Source organism: Elgaria multicarinata, chromosome 4 (assembly GCF_023053635.1).
Source record: "Elgaria multicarinata webbii isolate HBS135686 ecotype San Diego chromosome 4, rElgMul1.1.pri, whole genome shotgun sequence".
Taxonomy (NCBI): domain Eukaryota; kingdom Metazoa; phylum Chordata; class Lepidosauria; order Squamata; family Anguidae; genus Elgaria; species Elgaria multicarinata.
Window position 1 is genome coordinate 3,413,240 of NC_086174.1, and position 19,645 is coordinate 3,432,884.

Below are 19,645 nucleotides of genomic sequence, written 5' to 3' on the forward strand. Positions count from 1 at the left end.
GACATGGAATAACGGGCTGAAGTTACAGGAAGCCAGATTCCGGCTGGGCATCAGGAAAATCTTCCTGACTGTTAGAGCGGTACAACAATGGAATCCATTACCTAGGGAGGTGGTGGGCTCTCCCACCCTAGAGGCCTTCAAGAGGCAGCTGGACAACCATCTGTCAGGGATGCTTTAGGGTGGATTCCTGCATTGAGCAGGGGGTTGGACTTGATGGCCTTATAGGCCCCTTCTAACTCTACGATTCTATGATTCTCTCTGCAGCCCCCTTTAACCCTCCCAATACATATCCTGTTAACTTTCAAAGCTTTTCACGGTCTAGCTCCTTCCTATCTCTCCTCTCTCATCTCACACTATTGCCCCGCTCGTGCTCTTCGCTCCTCTGATGCCATGTTTCTCGCCTGCCCAAGGGCCTCTACTTCCCTTGCTCGGCTTCGTCCATTTTCGTCTGCTGCCCCTTACGCCTGGAACGCTCTTCCAGAACATTTGAGAACTACAAGTTCAACCGCAGCTTTTAAAGCTCAACTAAAAACTTTTCTTTTTCCTAAAGCTTTTAAAACTTGATGTTGTGCGGACTTTATACTGTTAGTTTTACCCTACCCTGTGCCTGCTTACCCTACCCTGTGCCTGTTTGCATTCTCTTCCCCTCCTTATTGTTTTACTATGATTTTATTAGATTGTAAGCCTATGCGGCAGGGCCTTGCTATTTACTGTTTTACTCTGTACAGCACCATGTACATTGATGGTGCTATATAAATAAATAAATAAATAAATAAATAATAATAATAATAATATATAAAACTAGAAATAGAGTTAAAATGCCACTTCCTACTGCTGTGTCACACTCCAGCGTGACCAAGAAACCGAAGCCGGGGTGGGTGGGTGGGGGTGCGGCTATGGAGAGGGAGGGGGGGTAAGTAGACAGATGCAGGCTTGAGGCTTATTGATTGTAGGCTCCAGGGGGAGGGGAGAAGGTTTTGCCCCCATTCTGAAAGCATGCTGAGCTCGCAGCCTTTGACTATCAACCATGCATCCTCCTGGGGTCCTTGCAATGTACAAAGCCTCGCTACACCCACACCCACACCCACACCCTACCCTGTCATAATGACAGGCAGTTTGCTAAATAGGGGCTAACCAGAGGTCGCCTCCAGCAACAGCTCACAAGGAGGTTCTCAGCACGCTGAAGCCCTTTCCTGGTTCTCAAATGGCGCCCAGGCCACGGCTGCCCCAACCAGCTTATGGGACCTCTCCTTGGCCTCTCTGAATAATGTCAAACGAGGTTAAACTAGAAGAAAGTTCAAGTTCCCAGTCGCTATTATAGTTCCTCGTTTATAAAATGGGTTCAGCTAAAAGGCCCAAAGGCTAAGGTTCCCATGCAACGGATGCTTCTGATTTCGGATTCTCCTGGTTTTTTTGTGACCGTCCTGCGGTGGGAGCCGTTCAGTAGGTAGGTGAGCGAGAGTCCACGTGGCGATTTGGGTGGAGGCCCCGGGCTGGGGGCTGACGACTTTGAGGAAGGCAGCCTCACCCTCAGGTGCCCTGGCTCTAGATCATGCCGGCCAGGAAAGGGGGAAGGAAAAGGCCAATGGTCCCCAGCAAGCAGACGATGACAAACATCCAGAGGAAGATGCGGTCGATCACCATGGCAACGTACTTCCAGTCTTCTTTCACCTGCAGACAAGTGAGAGATTGTGAATTGAGCAACTGGCAACCCACCTGTAACTCCGAGCATTTCAACACGAGACTTTTACTGCACACTCGTGATTGGTCGAGTGTGGAATAAAAGGCCTCCGGGCGTCTCCCGTGCATTGTGACCTTTATCCCGCTTTTAAAAAGACTGGAGATAACGCAACAAGGAGCCTTAATCCAATCTATCGGCTGCGCGTCATGACGGAGTTGCGCTATGCGTCAGCACCATCGAGCAGTTGTATAACGGAACGTATAGAACTCGCAGACAAATTAAGTCCTGGAATCAAAGCTTGCCGTTCTTCTACCCCAGCCTTCCTCAACCTGGGGCGCTCCAGATGTGTTGGACTACAACTCCCAGAATGCCCCAGCCAGCTCTGGCTCGGGCATTCTGGGAGATGCAGTCCAACACATCTGGAGCGCCCCAGGTTGCGGAAGGCTGTTCTACACCATCAACCTCCGCGAATAAGATGCAGGGAGCATAGGACAAGGGATGGGGCACTGGGGCACAGCCGTGATGCTGTGTTTGCAGCTCCTAGAGATATCTGGCTGGTCACTGTTAGAAAGAAAATGGCGGACCAGATGGACCTAGTTCCTACTCCACCAAGGCCATCCTTAAGTTCTCAAAGCCAGTGACTCACCGAAAAATCTGCATCCTCAGCCCGTAAGTGGTTGGCAATATAGTGTACCCCTTCCAGGGCCTTCAGGATACTTGGGGACAACTTCAACCCCTGCTCAGATGACGGCAGATTCTCCGTTTTGGCGGCTGGACACTGTACCAGTTCCACAAAACCCCTTCCCAGGTGTCGGGCACAGGTGTAGCGGTACTGGAGGCAGTGGTGGTGACAGGTGCCTTGGAGGGGCAAACGGCCAGAGTGCGGGCTCTCCTCGTGGCTGTCCTCGTCTTCCTCCCACTTCTCATCGACGTCCGTCTCCAGCCAACACTGCGACGTGCTAAGATGCTCCGGAGGCACGTCGTACTGCCCGATCACAGCCTCGCTGGCCACCCTCAGCCCCGGAGTTAACACTGGGGGGCGTTTCATGAAGAGCCAGCGGGGAATGAAATCCAGGAAGACCGTGCGGACCCACCGCGGCATCTTGTGGGTGCCGGGCGAGCGGTGGTGGACGTTGAGGACGAAGACCGTGATGACGATGGAGAGGGTGACGAAGATCATGGTGAAGAGCAGATACTCGCCAATCAGCGGGATGACCAGCGAGGTGGATGGGATGATCTCCGTGATGAGGAGGAGGAAGACGGTGAGGGACAGGAGGACCGAAATGCAAAGGGTGATCTTCTCGCCGCAGTCGGAGGGCAAGTAGAAAACCAAGACGGTCAAGCAGGAAATGAGGAGGCAAGGGATGATGAGGTTGATGGTGTAGAAGAGCGGCAGGCGGCGGATGACGAAGCTGTACGTGATGTCTGGGTAGATCTCGGAACAGCAGTCGTACTTCTTCGTGTTGTAGGTGCCCACGGCCTTGATGATGGCCCACTCCCCGCTTTCCCAGTAGTCCTTCAGGTCCACGTGGCGCTCCATGCTCTCCAGGTCGATCTTGGCCTTGTCGTAGGTCCACGAGCCAAACTTCATCTTGCAGTTCTGCTGGTCGAAAGGGAAGAAGGTCACGTCGATGCTGCAGGAGCTCTTGTAGATGGCCGGCGGCACCCACTTCACGCTGCCGTTGGAGAAGAGGTGGGCCTTCGTCATGTGCGTCACGGCAAACTCACCGTCGGCACTGAAGGGAAGAGCAAAGGCAGGCAAGAGTTAAGGGCAGGGGGCACCCTGCCGCAAAAGACCCCTTAAGGCCTGTTTCAATCCTTCCAGCTCCGGCTGTGAGCTTCAGGTTGTTTTCGGGGTTACCAAGGAGACAAAAGTAGCCAGACTCACAGGTCTGCTTACAAGGAGACTAATTTATTGGGATATTTCAGCACATTTAGGTGGAGTGCTGGGCTGAAAACAACAGAATGAAATTTAATAGGGATCAATGCCAAGTTCTACATCTAGGAAATAGAAACCAAAGGCACAGTTACAAGATGGGGGATACTTGGCTCAGCAATACTAAAAACGAGAAGGATCTTGAAATTGTTGTAGATCGCAAGCTGAATATGAGCCAACAGTGCAATAGGGCTGCAAGAAAGGCCAATGCTATTTTGGGCTGCATTAATAGAAGTATAGCTTCCAAATCACGAGAGGTACTGGTTCCTCTCTATTTGGCCCTGGTTAGGCCTCATCTAGAGTATTGCGTCCAGTTCTGGGCTCCACAATTCAAGAAGGATGCAGACAAGCTGGAGCGTGTTCAGAGGAGGGCAACCAGGATGATCAGAAATCTGGAAACAAAGCCCTATGAGGAGAGACTGAAAGAACTGGGCATGTTTAGCCTGGAGAAGAGAAGGTGGAGGGGAGACATGATAGCACTCTTCAAAGACTTCAAAGGTTGTCACACAGAGGAGGGCCAGGATCTCTTCTCGATCCTCCCAGAGTGCAGGACACGGAAGAACGGGCTCAAGTTAAAGGAAGCCAGATTCCGGCTGGACATCAGGAAAAACTTCCTGACTGTTAGAGCAGTATGACAATGGAATCAGTTACCTAGGGAGGTGGTGGGCTCTCCCACACTAGAGGCCTTCAAGAGGCAGCTGGACAGCCATCTGACAGGGATGCTTTAGGGTGGATTCCAGCATTGAGCAGGGGGTTGGACTCGATGGCCTTGTAGGCCCCTTCCAACTCTACTATTCTATGATTCTATGATCCCAATAAAAGAGGACCAGACTGCAAAAGCTTCCTGCTCCGAAGACCCCTTGACCAGTCTGGCCCCTGGGCACAAGAACAATTATAGCATAACTGAACATGGCATTGCTGCCAAGTTAAGCAAGTGATGGATTGCATAGGTATTATCATAGAATCATAGAATAGCAGAGTTGGAAGGGGCCTACAAGGCCATCGAGTCCAATCCCCTGCTCAATGCAGGAATCCACCCTAAAGCATCCCCGACAGAGGGTTGTCCAGCTGCCTCTTGAAGGCCTCTAGGGTGGGAGAGCCCACAACCTCCCTAGGTAACTCATTCCATTGTCGTACTGCTCTAACAGTCAGGAAGTTTTTCCTGATGTCCAGCTGGAATCTGGCTTCCTTTAACTTGAGTCCATTCTTCCGTGTCCTGCACTCTGGGAGGATCGAGAAGAGATCCTGGCCCTCCTCTGTGGGACAGCCTTTCAAGCATTTGAAGAGTGCTATCATGTCTCCCCTCAGTCTTCTCTTCTCCAGGCTAAACCTGCCCAGTTCTTTCAGTCTCTCTTCATAGGGCTTTGTTTCCAGACCCCTGATCATCCTGGTTGCCCTCCTCTGAACACATTGTTATTAATAACAAAGCAGTGCTTCTCATCGTAAGAATCCATAGCATAAGTCTACATTGTTGTTGATAAACAAGGCATTACTTGGCATTTCTTTGGCACACATAAGCACATCTCTTTCACGCAGGTGCACTTACTAATTGGATGGATGGGCTGTTATAACATGGCCCCTTGATAGGGCAACACTGGAATGTCAGCTCGTTAGAGCCTCCAGATACAGTACCAGGCTACATAGATAAGACACCTGATGTTCTCATGAGGTCACTGTAGTGGTGCTTTTGACTCATCTTTCCCAGAACACAAAGAAATGTTGCTGACTGGTACAGAAGGAAATAGCAGTTTGCTAGCTTAGAAGCAGAAGCAGCCATTCACCCAGAAGCCTTTGCGGGCAGCCAAGGTTTGCAAGCCTCCAGGCCATACAAGGCCTAGTCTACACCAAGCAGGATATTGCACTATGAAAGTGGGATATAAAAGGCAGGAGCCACACTACGGCTTCATAGCGATACTGAAGTGCACTGACAACTGTTGGGGCCCATTATACCGCTTTCATACCGCTCTATCCGGCTTGGTGCGGCACCTGCCTTTTATACGCCGCTTTCATACTGCTTTCATAGTGCTATATCCTGCTTGGTGTAGATTAGCCCACCGTGTCTTGTGGCATAATAAAGGCTAGCACATATATTCCAGAGGGGCAGGGGAGTTGGTCTGGTGCGGCAAAACCAGTCAAGAGGTCTGTGGTACCTTCAAATTTCTTGGAGCAGAAGCCTGGGTGGGCCAGAACCCGAACCCACCCAATTCCAAGCGGCAAAATTAGAGACCAAACAAGTGAGGGCGGGAACTCAATGCCAATCTGCTCACAAATACCCAACAAGGTAGTGCATTGCGCTGGTAACGTCGAGGCTCGACTTCTACATGGGGCTACCTGTGTGCCTAGTCCAGAAACTTCAACTAGTTCAAAATATGGCAGCCAGGCTGGTCACCGGTACACCTAGGGGGGACCACATCACACCAGCCTTAAAATCTCTTCACTGGCTGCCAATTAGTTTCCAGGCGAAGTATAAAGTGTTGGTTCTCACCTTTAAAGCCCTACATGGTTTGGGTCTAGGCTACCTGCGGGATCGCCTCCTCCTGTACAATCCGCCCCGCACACTCAGTCCTCTGGGGAGAATTTACTCCAGCCAACAAAAACAAGGCTGACAGGTATTACCCAGAGGACCTTTACTTCTGCCGCTCCCAGTTTGTGGAATGGCTTGCCGGGAGAGATTCACCAACTTAACAGTCTTCCAGAATTTAAGAAAGCCATAAAGACTGATCTCTTCCGGCAGGCCTACCCAGTGGAATTTTAAGATGCCTTTTTAAATGCTGTGCTGCTTTTAATGATGCACTGGTTTTAAACGTTTGAATTAGTTGTATGTATTTTATGGTGTTTTTATTTGTGTTGTACCCCGCCAAAAAGTATATTATTATTATCATAGAATCATAGAATAGCAGAGTTGGAAGGGGCCTACAAGGCCATTGAGTCCAACCCCCTGCTCAATGCAGGAATCCACCCTAAAGCATCCCTCACAGATGGTTGTCCAGCTTCCTCTTGAAGGCCTCTAGTGTGGGAGAGCCCACAACCTCCCTAGGTAACTGGTTCCATTGTCGTACTGCTCTAACAGTCAGGAAGTTTTTCCTGATGTCCAGCTGGAATCTGGCTTCCTGTAACGTGAGCCCATTATTCCGTGTCGTGCACTCTGGGAGGATCGAGAAGAGATCCTGGCCCTCCTCTGTGTGACATCCTTTTAAGTATTGGAAGAGTGCGATCATGTCTCCCCTCCTTATTATTGAAGCACGCACATATATTTGCACCCGGGAATGATTAAGACGTTGCCGTACCAGATCGTGCTCACTTCCTTCTTTGATCAAGCCATCACATCTGGCTCAGTAGATAAGGAGGAGGACGTTCATATATAGCCAGGATTTGTTGAGGCTTCTGCTTGGGTGTTCCCCCCTCCCAAAACAGGTTGAGAAGTACAGACTAAAATGAGGAAATACCATTTTGGCTTAGGACATGTTTCCACAACCTAGTGTCCTCCCGATCTGTTGGACTACGACTCCCATAATCCCACAGTCAGCTATGCTGACTGTGGGATTATGGGAGTCGTAGTCCAACAGATCGGGAGAGCAGTAGATTGGGAAAGGCGGTTTTAGGGACTAGGCAGCCTCCTTTTCAACTGTGCAGATTGGGGTGCGGAATGAAATTATATTTTTCAAAATGATCTCAAACGAGGGTCATTGCTGGGCCTCTGAGCAAGGAAGAAAGCGCACCACTCTATTTGGAGTAAGCGTAAAGTTGGGCCTAATGGAGATATGGCAAAGCCATCATCTCGTTTGAGAGATGTCTTGCGTACGATAATGTTAGATTGATTTACAAGGGTGTGCAGATCAGAGCTGGTGTGAATATTTGCCCAGAAACCAGACACATTTCCACTCTTCACAGATTGACATGCAGGAGTTCCTAATGCAGGGCTTTACATTTAGCTCGGTTTAAATCCTGTCCTCCAATAATCTCTTCTTTTCAGCACTCCTGGGGCTTTTCTGCATATCACAATAAATAGAATCGTAGAATCGTAGAAGCATAGAATAGTAGAGTTGGAAAGGGCCTATAAAGCTTCGAGTCCAACCCCCTACTCAGTGCAGGAATCTGTCCTAAAGCATCCCTGACCGATTGCTGTCCAGCTGCATCTTGAAGACCTCTAGGGTTGAAAAGCCCACAACCTCCCTAGGAAATTGGTTCCATTGTCATACCGCGCTAACAGTCAGGAAGTTTTTCCTGATGTCCAGCTGGAATCCCACTTCCTGTCACTTGAGTCCATCATTCCGCGTCCTGCACTCTGGGATGATTGAGAAGAGATCTTGGCCCTCCTCTGTGTGACGACCTTTCAAGTATTTGAAGAGTGCTCTCATGTCTCCTCTCAATCTTCTCTTCTCCTGGCTAAACCTGCCCAGTTCTTTCAGCCTCTCTTCATAGGGCTTTGTTTCCAGGCCCCTGATCATCCTGGTTGCCCTCCTCTGAACACTCTCCAGCTTGTCTGCGTCCTTCTTGAATTGTGGAGCCCAGAACTGGATGCAGTACTCAAGAGGAGGCCTAACCCTTTTCTGTGCACCTCTTGCAATCCTTCACGCCACTCTTATCTTCCCATGTCATGCATACACACACAAACACACACTGATCAAATTCTCCAGAGTTCACACCTACAGAAACTGGAGTAGTATTTCCACAACTGGTAACTACCGCTTGATGGCAGCATAACACCAACAATTGGAAGGGAGCCATTCCTCTATCGCCTTCCCTGCCTGGGTTGCGTACATATTTGCACCAGAAATCATATTAGCAGGTAGTTATTTCATAGAATCATAGAATCATAGAATAGCAGAGTTGGAAGGGGCCTACAAGGCCATCGAGTCCAACCCCCTGCTCAATGCAGGAATCCACCCTAAGGCATCCCTGACAGATGGTTGTCCAGCTGCCTCTTGAAGGCCTCTAGTGTGGGAGAGCTCACAACCTCCCTAGGTCACTGGTTCCATTGTCGTACTGCTCTAACAGTCAGGAAGTTTTTCCTGATGTCCAGCTGGGATCTGGCTTCCTTTAATTTGAGCCCGTTATTCCGTGTCCTGCACTCTGGGAGGATGGAGAAGAGATCCTGGCCCTCCTCTGTGTGACAACCTTTCAAGTATTTGAAGAGTGCTATCATGTCTCCCTTCCATCTTCTCTTCTCCAGGCTAAACATGCCCAGTTCTTTCAGTCTCTCCTCATAGGGCTTTGTTTCCAGACCCCTGATCATCCTGGTTGCCCTCCTCTGAACACGCTCCAGCTTGTCTGCGTTGCACAGAGGCATTGTCCTTCAACGCTGCATCGCTATTGAAGGAATATTATATTTCCCAAGCATTCAAAAATGGGATGTGCCACCCAGGAAGTGCACCATCCATTGCAATTATTTTATTTTATTTATTATTACATTTATATCCTGCCTTTTCCCCCTCCTTTAGGAACCCAAGGAGGTAATGCAGTTTTGATTACTGTACAGAATGTGATTGCATGAGATCATGGTTGCCTTGTGACTACTTTCTGGGGCATAATTCCCAGCACCCCAGCCCAGCCCAGCCCATTCAAGCCATGCCACATTTTCAAGAACATACCCAAAGGTATATCTATGATACTACAAACACTACTACAAACATATCTACAATGCTACAGCAATACTACAAACGAGAAGGATCTTGGAATTGTTGTAGATCGCAAGCTGAATATGAGCCAACAGTGCGATACGGCTGCAAGAAAGGCCAATGCTATTTTGGGCTGCATTAATAGAAGTAGAGCTTCCAAATCACGTGAGGCACTGGTTCCTCTCTATTCGGCCCTGGTTAGGCCTCATCTAGAGTATTGTGTCCAGTACTGGGCTCCACAATTCAAGAAGGATGCAGACAAGCTGGAGCGTGTTCAGAGGAGGGCAACCAGGATGATCAGGGGTCTGGAAACAAAGCCCTATGAAGAGAGACTGAAGGAACTGGGCATGTTTAGCCTGGAGAAGAGAAGATTGAGGGGAGACATGATAGCACTCTTCAAATACTTAAAAGGTTGTCACACAGAGGAGGGTCAGGATCTCTTCTCGATCCTCCCAGAGTGCAGGACACAGAATAACGGGCTCAAGTGACAGGAAGCCAGATTCCCGCTGGACATCAGGAAAAACATCCCGCCTGTTAGAGCAGTACGACAATGGAACCAGTTACCTAGGGAGGTTGTGGGCTCTTCCACACTCGAGGCCTTCAAGAGGCAGCTGGACAACCATCTGTCAGGGATGCTTTAGGGTGGATTCCTGCATTGAGCAAGGGGGGTTAGACTCGATGGCCTTAGAGGCCTCTTCCAACTCTACTATTCTATGATTCTATGATCCCACAGCAGAAGGCGTTTTTGAAACCGAAGGGTTTCCTCAAGGCTACTTTGGGGACGTAGGAGACCGAACACTCATAGGGCAAGGTTCATGAAAGCAGGCCATGGACCCTCCGGGAAGCACTGGGCTAAGTTTCCAAGGTCATGACCTACTTGTTATATAGCACAATGTCCGGGATCCAAATCATCTCGGAAGGCACACGGATAGACGTCACGTTGTCAAACTCCGCCGGGTCCCACTGCAGTTTGTAGTCATTCCACTCCTGACGGCAAGGAAATAATGCAGGGCCAGATTAAGACATGCTGAGGCACGAAGCCATATCACGATTCAGAGGCCCCACACCATCAATAAAGAGGAGAAAGTGTATTACGTTACAACAGAAAAGGTGATGAAAGGGTACCATCCAGCATTTGGGGTTGCTTCTAGTTAAACAGGGTGACGCAGCCGTCTCTGAAGATGTGTATAAAAGCACTAATAAAGTAAGATGATTTGAACTTCTTTAGTCTCTGGTCTGCGCTTATTGCCGCCAATAGAAGCTGTGTTGCCACGCTTTCTCTGTATAAGGCAACTCTGCCATTAAGTCACACCAGACTTTCCATCATCTTTATGCCAAAGCGATTTCATCTTAGGGCTCATCTACACCAAGCAGGATATTCCACTATGAAAGCGTTATGAAAGTGGTATATAAACGGCAGGAGCCACACTACTGCTTCATAGTCGTATTAAAGTGCACTGCAGGATCTACACTACTGCTTTGTAGTGGTACTGAAGTACACTGACAATTGTTGGGGCCCATGACACATCTACGCAGTGCAGGATATAACACTATGAAAGTGGTATGAAAGTGGTATATGGCATGTGTCAATGGGCCCCAACAGTTGTCAGTGCACTTCAATACCGCTATAAAGCAGTAGTGTAGATCCTGCAATGCACTTCAATACTGCTATAAAGCAGCAGTGTGGCTCCTGCCTTTTATATACCGGTTTCATACCGCTTTCATAGTGCAATATCCTGCTTGTGTAGATGAGCCCTTAGTTATCTGACATCTTAGTGAGGTCCTAAGCTATGGCTTACTTGGCTTGTTTCTAAATCCAGAACTGAAATAATGCGAACTGTATTTTTCTTAGATCTGTTCTTCTGTACTTTCTGGGTCTATTCACTCTAAAGCAGGATTTTACCCCCCAACAAGCATGGACTTCTTTTTTTAAGTAATAAATATAAACATTTTAGTGGAGGACATTACCCCAAGCTTGGTAAGGAACCTGTGCAGGAGTTGGGGGTGTCACAGCTGCTAAGCTGAACACCCACAGATCAGTATTTTGGCACAGCGGAAAGCAACAAGGCAGGAGGTCTTAGGCGATCATCGTCACACGGCCAAAATTAATTCCTAGTTCCCAGTTCCTCATTCAACACGGAGCTGCAGGAGAAGCTTGAACAAGGCCTTGGGACAGGATGAATACAGCATTAGGCTGGACTCAATTCCAGGGCATCTCATAGGGGATGGCCTCCTGGTCACAGAAGTGTTGGCTAGGAATGGTGGGAGTTGCAGTCCAACACAGCTGGAGGGCACATCTTGTGGAAGGCCAGCCTTGGTTCTCCACAACTATGAAAGGCACCTGAACGGCGTAACTCTGTTGCAATGGAATCAGTTGCCTGGTGAGGTGGTGGCCTCTCCCACACTAGAGGCCTTCAAGAGGCAGCTGGACAAGCCTCTGTCAGGGATGCTTGGCCTTATAGGTCCCTTCCAACTCTGCTATTCTATGATTCTATGATTCCTGCATTGAGCAGGGGGTTGGACTCAATGGCTTTATAGATCCCTTCCAACTCTGTTATTCTATGATTCTATGATTCCTGCATTGTGTAGGGCGTTGGACTCAATGGCCTTATAGGTCCCTTCCAACTCTGCTATTCTATGATTCCTGCACTGAGCAGGGGGTTGGACTCGATGGCCCTGTAGGCCCCTTCCAACTCTGCTATTCTATGATTCTATGATCTGCTCATTGCATCTCTTGGAGTCTCCCTTTACATCCTGACCTTTACTAGACGTTGCTCGTCCTCCACTTACCTGCTTCAGCCAAACGTTGGTGGTCATCATTTGGTTCTTCTCATCCTTGGTTGGCAGAGAATGTGGGAGAGAGAGAGAGAGAGAGAAGCAGAAGAAGTGGTTTGATTGAAAGGGAAAGTCATAAATGCATTCAGTCCTGCAAAGGGGTGAATGGACAATTATTTATTTATTACATTTACATACCGCCCAATAGCTGAAGCTCTCTGGGCGGTTTACAAAGGTTAAAAAGAGTGAGCATTAAAAACAAATATACAAAAATTTAAAACCAAATTTTATGCATCAAAACAACAATAACCATATAAAACAACTATTCTGGCTTAAACATGGCTTAAGGGGGGTTGGCTAAACTCCTAGAAGAGAAGGCTTTCCATGGCTACTAGCCCTGATGGCTTTGTGCCGCCTCCAGGGTTAGAGGCAGTAAGCCTGTGTGCACCAGTTGCTGGGGAACATGGGTGGGAGGGTGCTGTTGCACCATAGTCTGGTTCTTTGGTCCCTGGTCAACAGCTGGTCGGCCACTGTGTGGACAGAGTGCTGGACTAGATGGACCCTTGGTCTGATCCAGCATCAGGGCTCTTCTTATGTTCTTAAAGAAGGAGATAAGCTATTACCCTAAGCTCCGCTGCCCCCCTCACCCCTCACCCAGAATGAGGGGCTTAAATGCCTGCTCTTTGATATCTGGGAAAGGCTACCAGATTCAGCTGATGGCGCTTGCCACACCATCTGAAGGAGAACATGGCCCCAGCCGCTTCTGTGGGTTGCAGCCAGTCACGGCTTCCCCAGTATGTAGGTATCCATGCAGCATCATTAATGGCCTTCTAGGAAAAGGATAACGAAGAACTTAGATTTGGCTGTTCAGCATCACAAAGCCAGTTCAGAGAGACGCTTTTCCGACTGTCACTCTGAATGATGACTCGTTTCCTCCCTCTTCACAGTTCCTATCCCAATATTGTTGCTGAAGGAGGCACTTCATGCATTCTTGCAAAAAGTGCTAGAAGAGCGATTAAGCGCCGCTCACCACGTCAATGAGCTGAGCAATGGATAGCCCAAACCTGACGATGACAACGTCAGAGGTATTGGGGACCGGCCTGGACCACTTGTTGTATGCATTGAAAAGGTACTTGAAGAGCCGCTCTTCAGCCTGCGTGTGCGTCCGGCCCTGGACAGATCCTGAAATGAAAAGGAAGGGTCAAGAACAGGCAAGCTTAGAATCATATAATCATAGAATAGTAGAGTTGGAAGGGGCCTCTAAGGCCATCGAGTCCAACCCCCTGCTCAATACAGGAATCCACCTTAAAGCATCCCTGACAGATGGCTGTCCAGCTGCCTCTTGAAGGCCTCTAGTGTGGGAGAGCCCACCACCTCCCTAGGTCACTGGTTCCATTGTCGTACTGCTCTAACAGTCAGGAAGTTTTTCCTGATGTCCAGCTTCCTGTAACTTCAGCCCGTTATTCCGTGTCCTGCACTCTTGGCTTAGGCAGCGCAGAATAAAAGGAATCAATGCACATTAGCTATCAAATGCCCCCAAATACCTATTGCACATCAACGATTAAATATGGTCGAATGATGAAAGGCAGCCTTTGAAGACGGTTCGGAAGCTGCAGCTTGTGCAAAATGCAGCGGCCAGATTGATAACCGGGACCAGAATGTTCGAGCATAGAAGACCCATTCTGGCCCGTTTGCATTGGCTGCCTATACGTTTCCGAGCCCAATTCAAGGTGTTGGTTTTAACCTATAAAGCCTTACATGGCTTGGGACCGCAATACCTGAGGGAACGCCTCTCCCGACATGAACCTACCCATACACTGTGCTCAACATCTAAGGTCCTCCTCCGAGTGCCTACTCCGAGGGAAGCTCGGAAGATGGCAACAAGGGAGAGGGCCTTTTCAGTGGTGGCCCCCCAATTTTGGAGCAATCTCCCCGACTAGGCTCGCCTGGCACCAACATTGTTATCTTTTCAGTGCCAGGTCAAGACTTTTCTCTTCTCCCAGGAATTTAACAACATATGCTAAGTTTGTTTGTTTTGTAACGGACCCCAGAACTGTTGTTGTTTAAATAGATACTGTTGTTTTATTCTGTTGTTTTTATATGTTTGATGGTTTTAAATTCTGTATACTTTTTAATGTTCACAGTTTTTAACTTCTGTAAATCGCCCAGAGCACTTCGGTTATGGGGCGGTATATAAATGTAATAAATAAATAAATAAATAAATACTGAAGTCATAGATCAAACGACAGGGGTTGCCAAAGACTGATACCTCACATTTATATAGAGTTCAAGGTACTTTGCATACATGATCTCAATAACCTTTACAACAACCCTGTAAAGTAGGCCAGTAGTATCATTGCCATATTGGAGGTATGAAGGCTGAGACGGGGAGAGAGAGAGAAAGAGAGAGAGAGAGAGGGCTCCTTCAGACAGGGCTGAATCGTTGCATCTCCACATTGCTACTTGGTTTTAGTCTGGTTGTACTTCTGTAGGACACACTTATATTGTGCTTTTGTATTATGGTTTAAGTTTTATACTTTAGGTGCACTTTGCAGTTTTAATTTTTGTAAATTGCTGAAACAGTTTTGGCTACTGGAAAGTATAGAAATGAAATGAAATGAAATGAAATGAATAAATATTGTATTCCTATATCACCCAATAGCTTAAGTTGAAGAAGGGCAAAAAAGACGGCAAAGAGCAATAGAAAATATTATTATTATTATTATTATTATTATTATTATTATTATTATTATTATTATTTTAAAAAACAATCTTGTAAAGGTAAGGAATTCTATAGGAATATAACAGCCTGCCATGGTTCCCTCTGGTATAATCATTCAGGAAACAGACATTGCTGTAGCATGTAATCCTATTCATGTTTACTCAGAAGTAAATCTCATTGTGTTCAATGGAGCTTACTCCCTGGGAAATAGGCTTAGGATTCCAGGCTTATGGTGCAACACTAAGCATGTTTATTCAGAAATAAATCCCACCGTCTGGAATAGGGCTTACTTAAAAGTAAGTGGGTTTAGAATCGCAGCACCTTGAATTATTTAAAATTACATGAGATAGATGCAGTCCTTGGAAATCACGCTTTGCGGACCTGCCTTTTTGCCTGACTGATGCAGTGAAAGACCAAACTGTCAGAATGAATACTGGTGGTGGTGGGACCCTAAATTCTGGTGCCTGCGATCAGGATCAGGAAAATCATACTTTGGGCGCCCTCCAGGGCATGGCCTCGATAAATGAAAGTCCTTCACTGGACCCTCTACCCAGGACACAGTGCAAAATGTTGGGATAAGCCCAAAGGATGCTTTCACACTAGAAGTCTTTAGTGGTGCATAAGGAGTACATTTCCACAATTGGTTGAAAGAGGAATTAAAATGGTGATTCCACATGATGCTTAATATACACAGCTATATAATCTAGCAATACTTGTTTCTTATCAGCTGTAATCGTTCTACAGTGTTTACTCAGAAGTAGCCTCATTCAGCAAATGTTTCCTAAAAACTTAATTAGCATATTCCTCCTTGCAGTTTCTAAGCCTGTTATTATTTCCTTTTTGGTTCAAACATCTTTACCGGTTAATAAATGATGAATTGCCCCTGAATTGCACCGTTCTTTCACTATAATAGAAAGAAAAGAGAAAACAATGAAAGGATGCCATTAATTTAAGCCCCCGGAAATAGGAAAGGCATTCCACTGTCCAAGCGAAATGGGTTTTGGTTAGGACTGCATCATATCTTGGCAAAGGAGAGAGGCTGGGCACGCACAGGGCTGGCATGTGGACATAGAATCATAGAATAGTAAAGCTGGAAGGGGCCTATAAGGTCATCGAGTCCAACCCCCTGCTCAATGCAGGAATCCACCTCAAAGCATCCCTGACAGAGGGTTGTCCAGCTGCCCCTTGAAGGCCTCTAGGGTGGGAGTACCCACAACCTCCCTAGGTAATCGGTTCCACTGTTGTACTGCTCTAACAGTCAGGAAGTTTTTCCTGATGTCCAGCCGGAATCTGGCTTCCTTTAACTTGAGCCCGTTATTCTGTGTCCTGCACTCTGGGAGGATCAAGAAGAGATCCCGGCCCTCCTCTGTGTGACAACCTTTCAAATATTTGAAGAGTGCTATCATGTCTTTGAAGGTGAGTATGAAGGAAACTATTGATAAGAGCAACTTGAAGAGATATTTGAGGTGCTCTGAATAAATTATTACCATTGGCCATCAAAATAACTTCAAAGTGTGAACTCCAGCTGGACATCAGGAAAAACTTCCTGACTGTTAGAGCAGTACGACAATGGAACCAGTTGCCTGGTGAGGTTGTGGGCTCTCCCACACTAGAGGCCTTCAAGAGGCAGCTGGACAACCATCTGTCAAGTATGCTGTAGGGTGGATTCCTGCATTGAGCAGGGCATTGGACTCGATGGCCTTGTAGGCTCCTTCCAACTCTGCTATTCTATGATTCTATGTCTCCCCTCAATCTTCTCTTCTCCAGGCTCAACATGCCCAGTTCTTTCAGTCTCTCTTCATAGGGCTTTGTTTCCAGACCCCTGATCATCCTCGTTGCCCTCCTCTGAACACACTCCAGCTCTCACATCACGTCATCACCAGGAGAGGGGCGGAGGCTAGCGGAGACTTCTTGTGAATTATCCAGCACATCCCTCTCTTGGTCTTAGGGCAGGACCATCTGGTCACTTCTAGGCCAGGTAGGATTTTGCGTCTGTCAACATATTAGCTATAATGGTCAGGTTCTTTTCTTGTTGTTCCTTACCTACTCTGTACTGTGTGCTGGGATGAGGCAGAGCAAGTCATACGTGTGCACCAGTTTTAAATAGGTTGATCTGGTCACATTGGGAAGAGATGTGCAGGAAATGTACCAGGTAGGGACAATATTAGGTAAGCACCCTGAGGCATCTTGATCTGTAAGGCACCCTGAATGGTGATTCCTGTTGCTCAGGGCAACCAGGATGATCAGGGGTCTGGAAACAAAGCCCCATGAAGAGAGATTGAAAGAACTGGGCATGTTTAGCCTGGAGAAGAGAAGATTGAGGGGAGACATGATAGCACTCTTCAAAGACTTAAAAGGTTGTCCCACAGAGGAGGGCCAGGATCTCTTCTCGATCCTCCCAGAGTGCAGGACACGGAATAACGCGCTCAAGTGACAGGAAGCCAGATTCCAGCTGGACATCAGGAAAAACTTCCTGACTGTTAGAGCAGTGCGACAATGGAACCAGTTACCTAGGGAGGTTGTGGTCTCTCCCACACTAGAGGCCTTCAAGAGGGAGCTGGACAACCCTCTGTCAGGGATGCTTTAAGGTGGATTCCTGCATTGAGCAGGGGGTTGGACTCAATGGCCTTGTAGGCCCCTTCCAACTCTGCTATTCTATGATTCTATGATTCAGGGCTGTGGGACTCATGGGCAGGGTATAGGTCACCTCTGGGACTAACTGTCGTGTTCTTGCCTGTTCCCTCTGGCATTGACACGAGACACTCACATCAGTGAGACTTCTTTTATTGAGGAAATCACACGGTAGACAAGCTTAATGGTTACAGAGTCTCCAAAACACACTTAAAGCTGAATGATGGTTAGGAAGCTTTAGGCTCTTTTTTCTAACACGATCCTTAAGGCAAACACTCAGTGTGTGAATAGGGTACACCAATAACAGCTTTGAGCTTCTCCAGACGCTGCAGACACCAGCTCCTTCAAAGTGATCTTGATAGGCTGGAGTGCTGAGCTGAAAACAACAGAATGAAATTTCATAGGGATAAATGCCAAGTTCTACATTTGGGAAATAGAAACCAAATGCACAGTTACAAGATGGGGGACGCTTGGCTCTGCAATACTACAAACGAGAAGGATCTTGGAATTGTTGTAGATCGCAAGCTGAATATCAGCCAACAGTGAGATAGGGCTGCAAGAAAGGAAAATGCTATTTTGGGCTGCATTAATAGAAGTATAGCTTCCAAATCACGGGAGGTCCTGGTTCCTCTCTATTCGGCCCTGGTTAGGCCTCATTTAGAGTATTGCGTCCAGTTCTGGGCTCCACAATTCAAGAAGGATGCAGACAAGCTGGAGCGTGTTCAGATGAGGGCAACCAGGATGATCAGAGGTCTGGAAACAAAGCCCTATGAAGAGAGACTGAAGGAACTGGGCATGTTTAGCCTAGAGAAGAGAAGATTGAGAGGAGACATGATAGCACTCGTCAAAGACTTAAAAGGTTGTCACACAAAGGAGGGCCAGGATCTCTTCTCGATCCTCCCAGAGTGCAGGACACGGAATAACGGGCTCAAGTTAAAGGAAGCCAGATTCCAGCTGGACATCAGGAAAAACTTCCTCACTGTTAGAGCAGTACGACAATGGAATCAGTTGCCTGGTGCGGCAATCCTTCTGCTAAGAACTGGGAACTCCTCGCCACCTGAGTCTGGTCATGAACACAGAATTCACAGCATATGCAAGTCCAAGTCTATGAAAAGCCTCACTACTTTTCATGGTACAGGTCTTAGATATCCAAAGTCCAAATGGCAAAGCGTCCACGTGCAGAGTGCTTTCAAAGTCCCAAGCGGAGACGGAATCCAAAGCAGGAGGGAGGTCAGGTGTTGCGTTGAGAGATGAAACCTAGCAACGCTTTTTCAGCTTTGCACCAGCCTTTATGGACTCTTCAAAGTCACTTGACAGACAGGTCCTCTGACCTGTAAACCACGCCCATGTGTCAAGGGGGAGGGATGTTATAACCCACTTCAAAGAGTGGCCCCCACCTTTTCCAAAACACTCTGAAGTCCCCAGAGAACCAGCCGCTTCAAGGCTGAAGCATAGGAGTGAACCAGCTACTCCCATGGGAACTTCTTACAGACATAAGCTTGCAGCTGGGGTGAATTTTCTCCACAGAGGAAAGAAAGGACTTTGAAGAGTTAAAGTGCTTGGCAGATTTGTCTCTGGACTGCAGCAGGTGTTTAAACCGGAGCCTGGCAATTTTTGGCCTACATGCAAGACCTGGCGTAGAGACAATTGGTTAATTGAACCAAAAGGAAAAAAGTATTTAAGATGTCCCTGTTTAAAAGCATCTTGTTGTCATCTTGTGACTGTTATCTTTGTACCATTTGCTGTTGTTGGTGAAGTGTGCTGTATATATCGATGACCATATGTAAAGGAAAGTTTTGTTTCAGTAAAGTTATTCTTACTGACAAAATCTGTGAGTAATGACTTTTCCTCAGTAAGCCTCTCAAGTCAGAAACATAGGGCCTTGCTAGACCTGCCGGCTTACGCCGGCAGGGAGGCGGGGCCGAGGCGCGCTGAAGTTAGCGCGCCTCCCCCAGGCTACCACACCCACGACGCGCAGGGACGTCGCGTCCCTGCAGCGTCTGCCATTTTTTAAATTTTTTTTAAAGGGGCCGGGTGCGGCCCGAAGACTCCAGAGAGGTAAGTGGGTTTTTTGGGGGTTTTTTTACCGGGGGGGGGGGGGGGAGAAGGCTGGGAGGGTGGGTGCCAGGGTGGGTGGCACGGGGGGAGGGCGGGTGCGATTGCGCCGCGCGCCGCCCGAGCCCGGGCAATGCCGCCCCATGCCAGGCATTGCCCGGGCTCGGGCGGCGCGCGGCGCAATCGCACCCGCCCTCCCCCCGTGCCACCCACCCTCCCAGCCTTCG

General features: G+C 48.0%; 1 protein-coding gene across 1 annotated transcript in view; it reads right to left on the reverse strand.

Moving 5' to 3' along the window:
• Positions 1-1,460: 1,460 nt before the first annotated feature.
• The window catches only part of CHRNA2 (cholinergic receptor nicotinic alpha 2 subunit), a 42,139-nt gene continuing 23,954 nt past the window's right edge, over positions 1,461-19,645 (reverse strand). The window contains exons 4-8 of the mRNA XM_063125367.1: positions 13,041-13,192; positions 12,026-12,070; positions 10,113-10,222; positions 2,328-3,417; positions 1,461-1,671 (exon numbers count right to left, since the gene is read on the reverse strand). Coding sequence (XP_062981437.1) covers positions 1,546-1,671; positions 2,328-3,417; positions 10,113-10,222; positions 12,026-12,070; positions 13,041-13,192 — 1,523 coding nt within the window. The 3' untranslated portion in view covers positions 1,461-1,545. The remainder of the gene's footprint in view (positions 1,672-2,327; positions 3,418-10,112; positions 10,223-12,025; positions 12,071-13,040; positions 13,193-19,645) is intronic.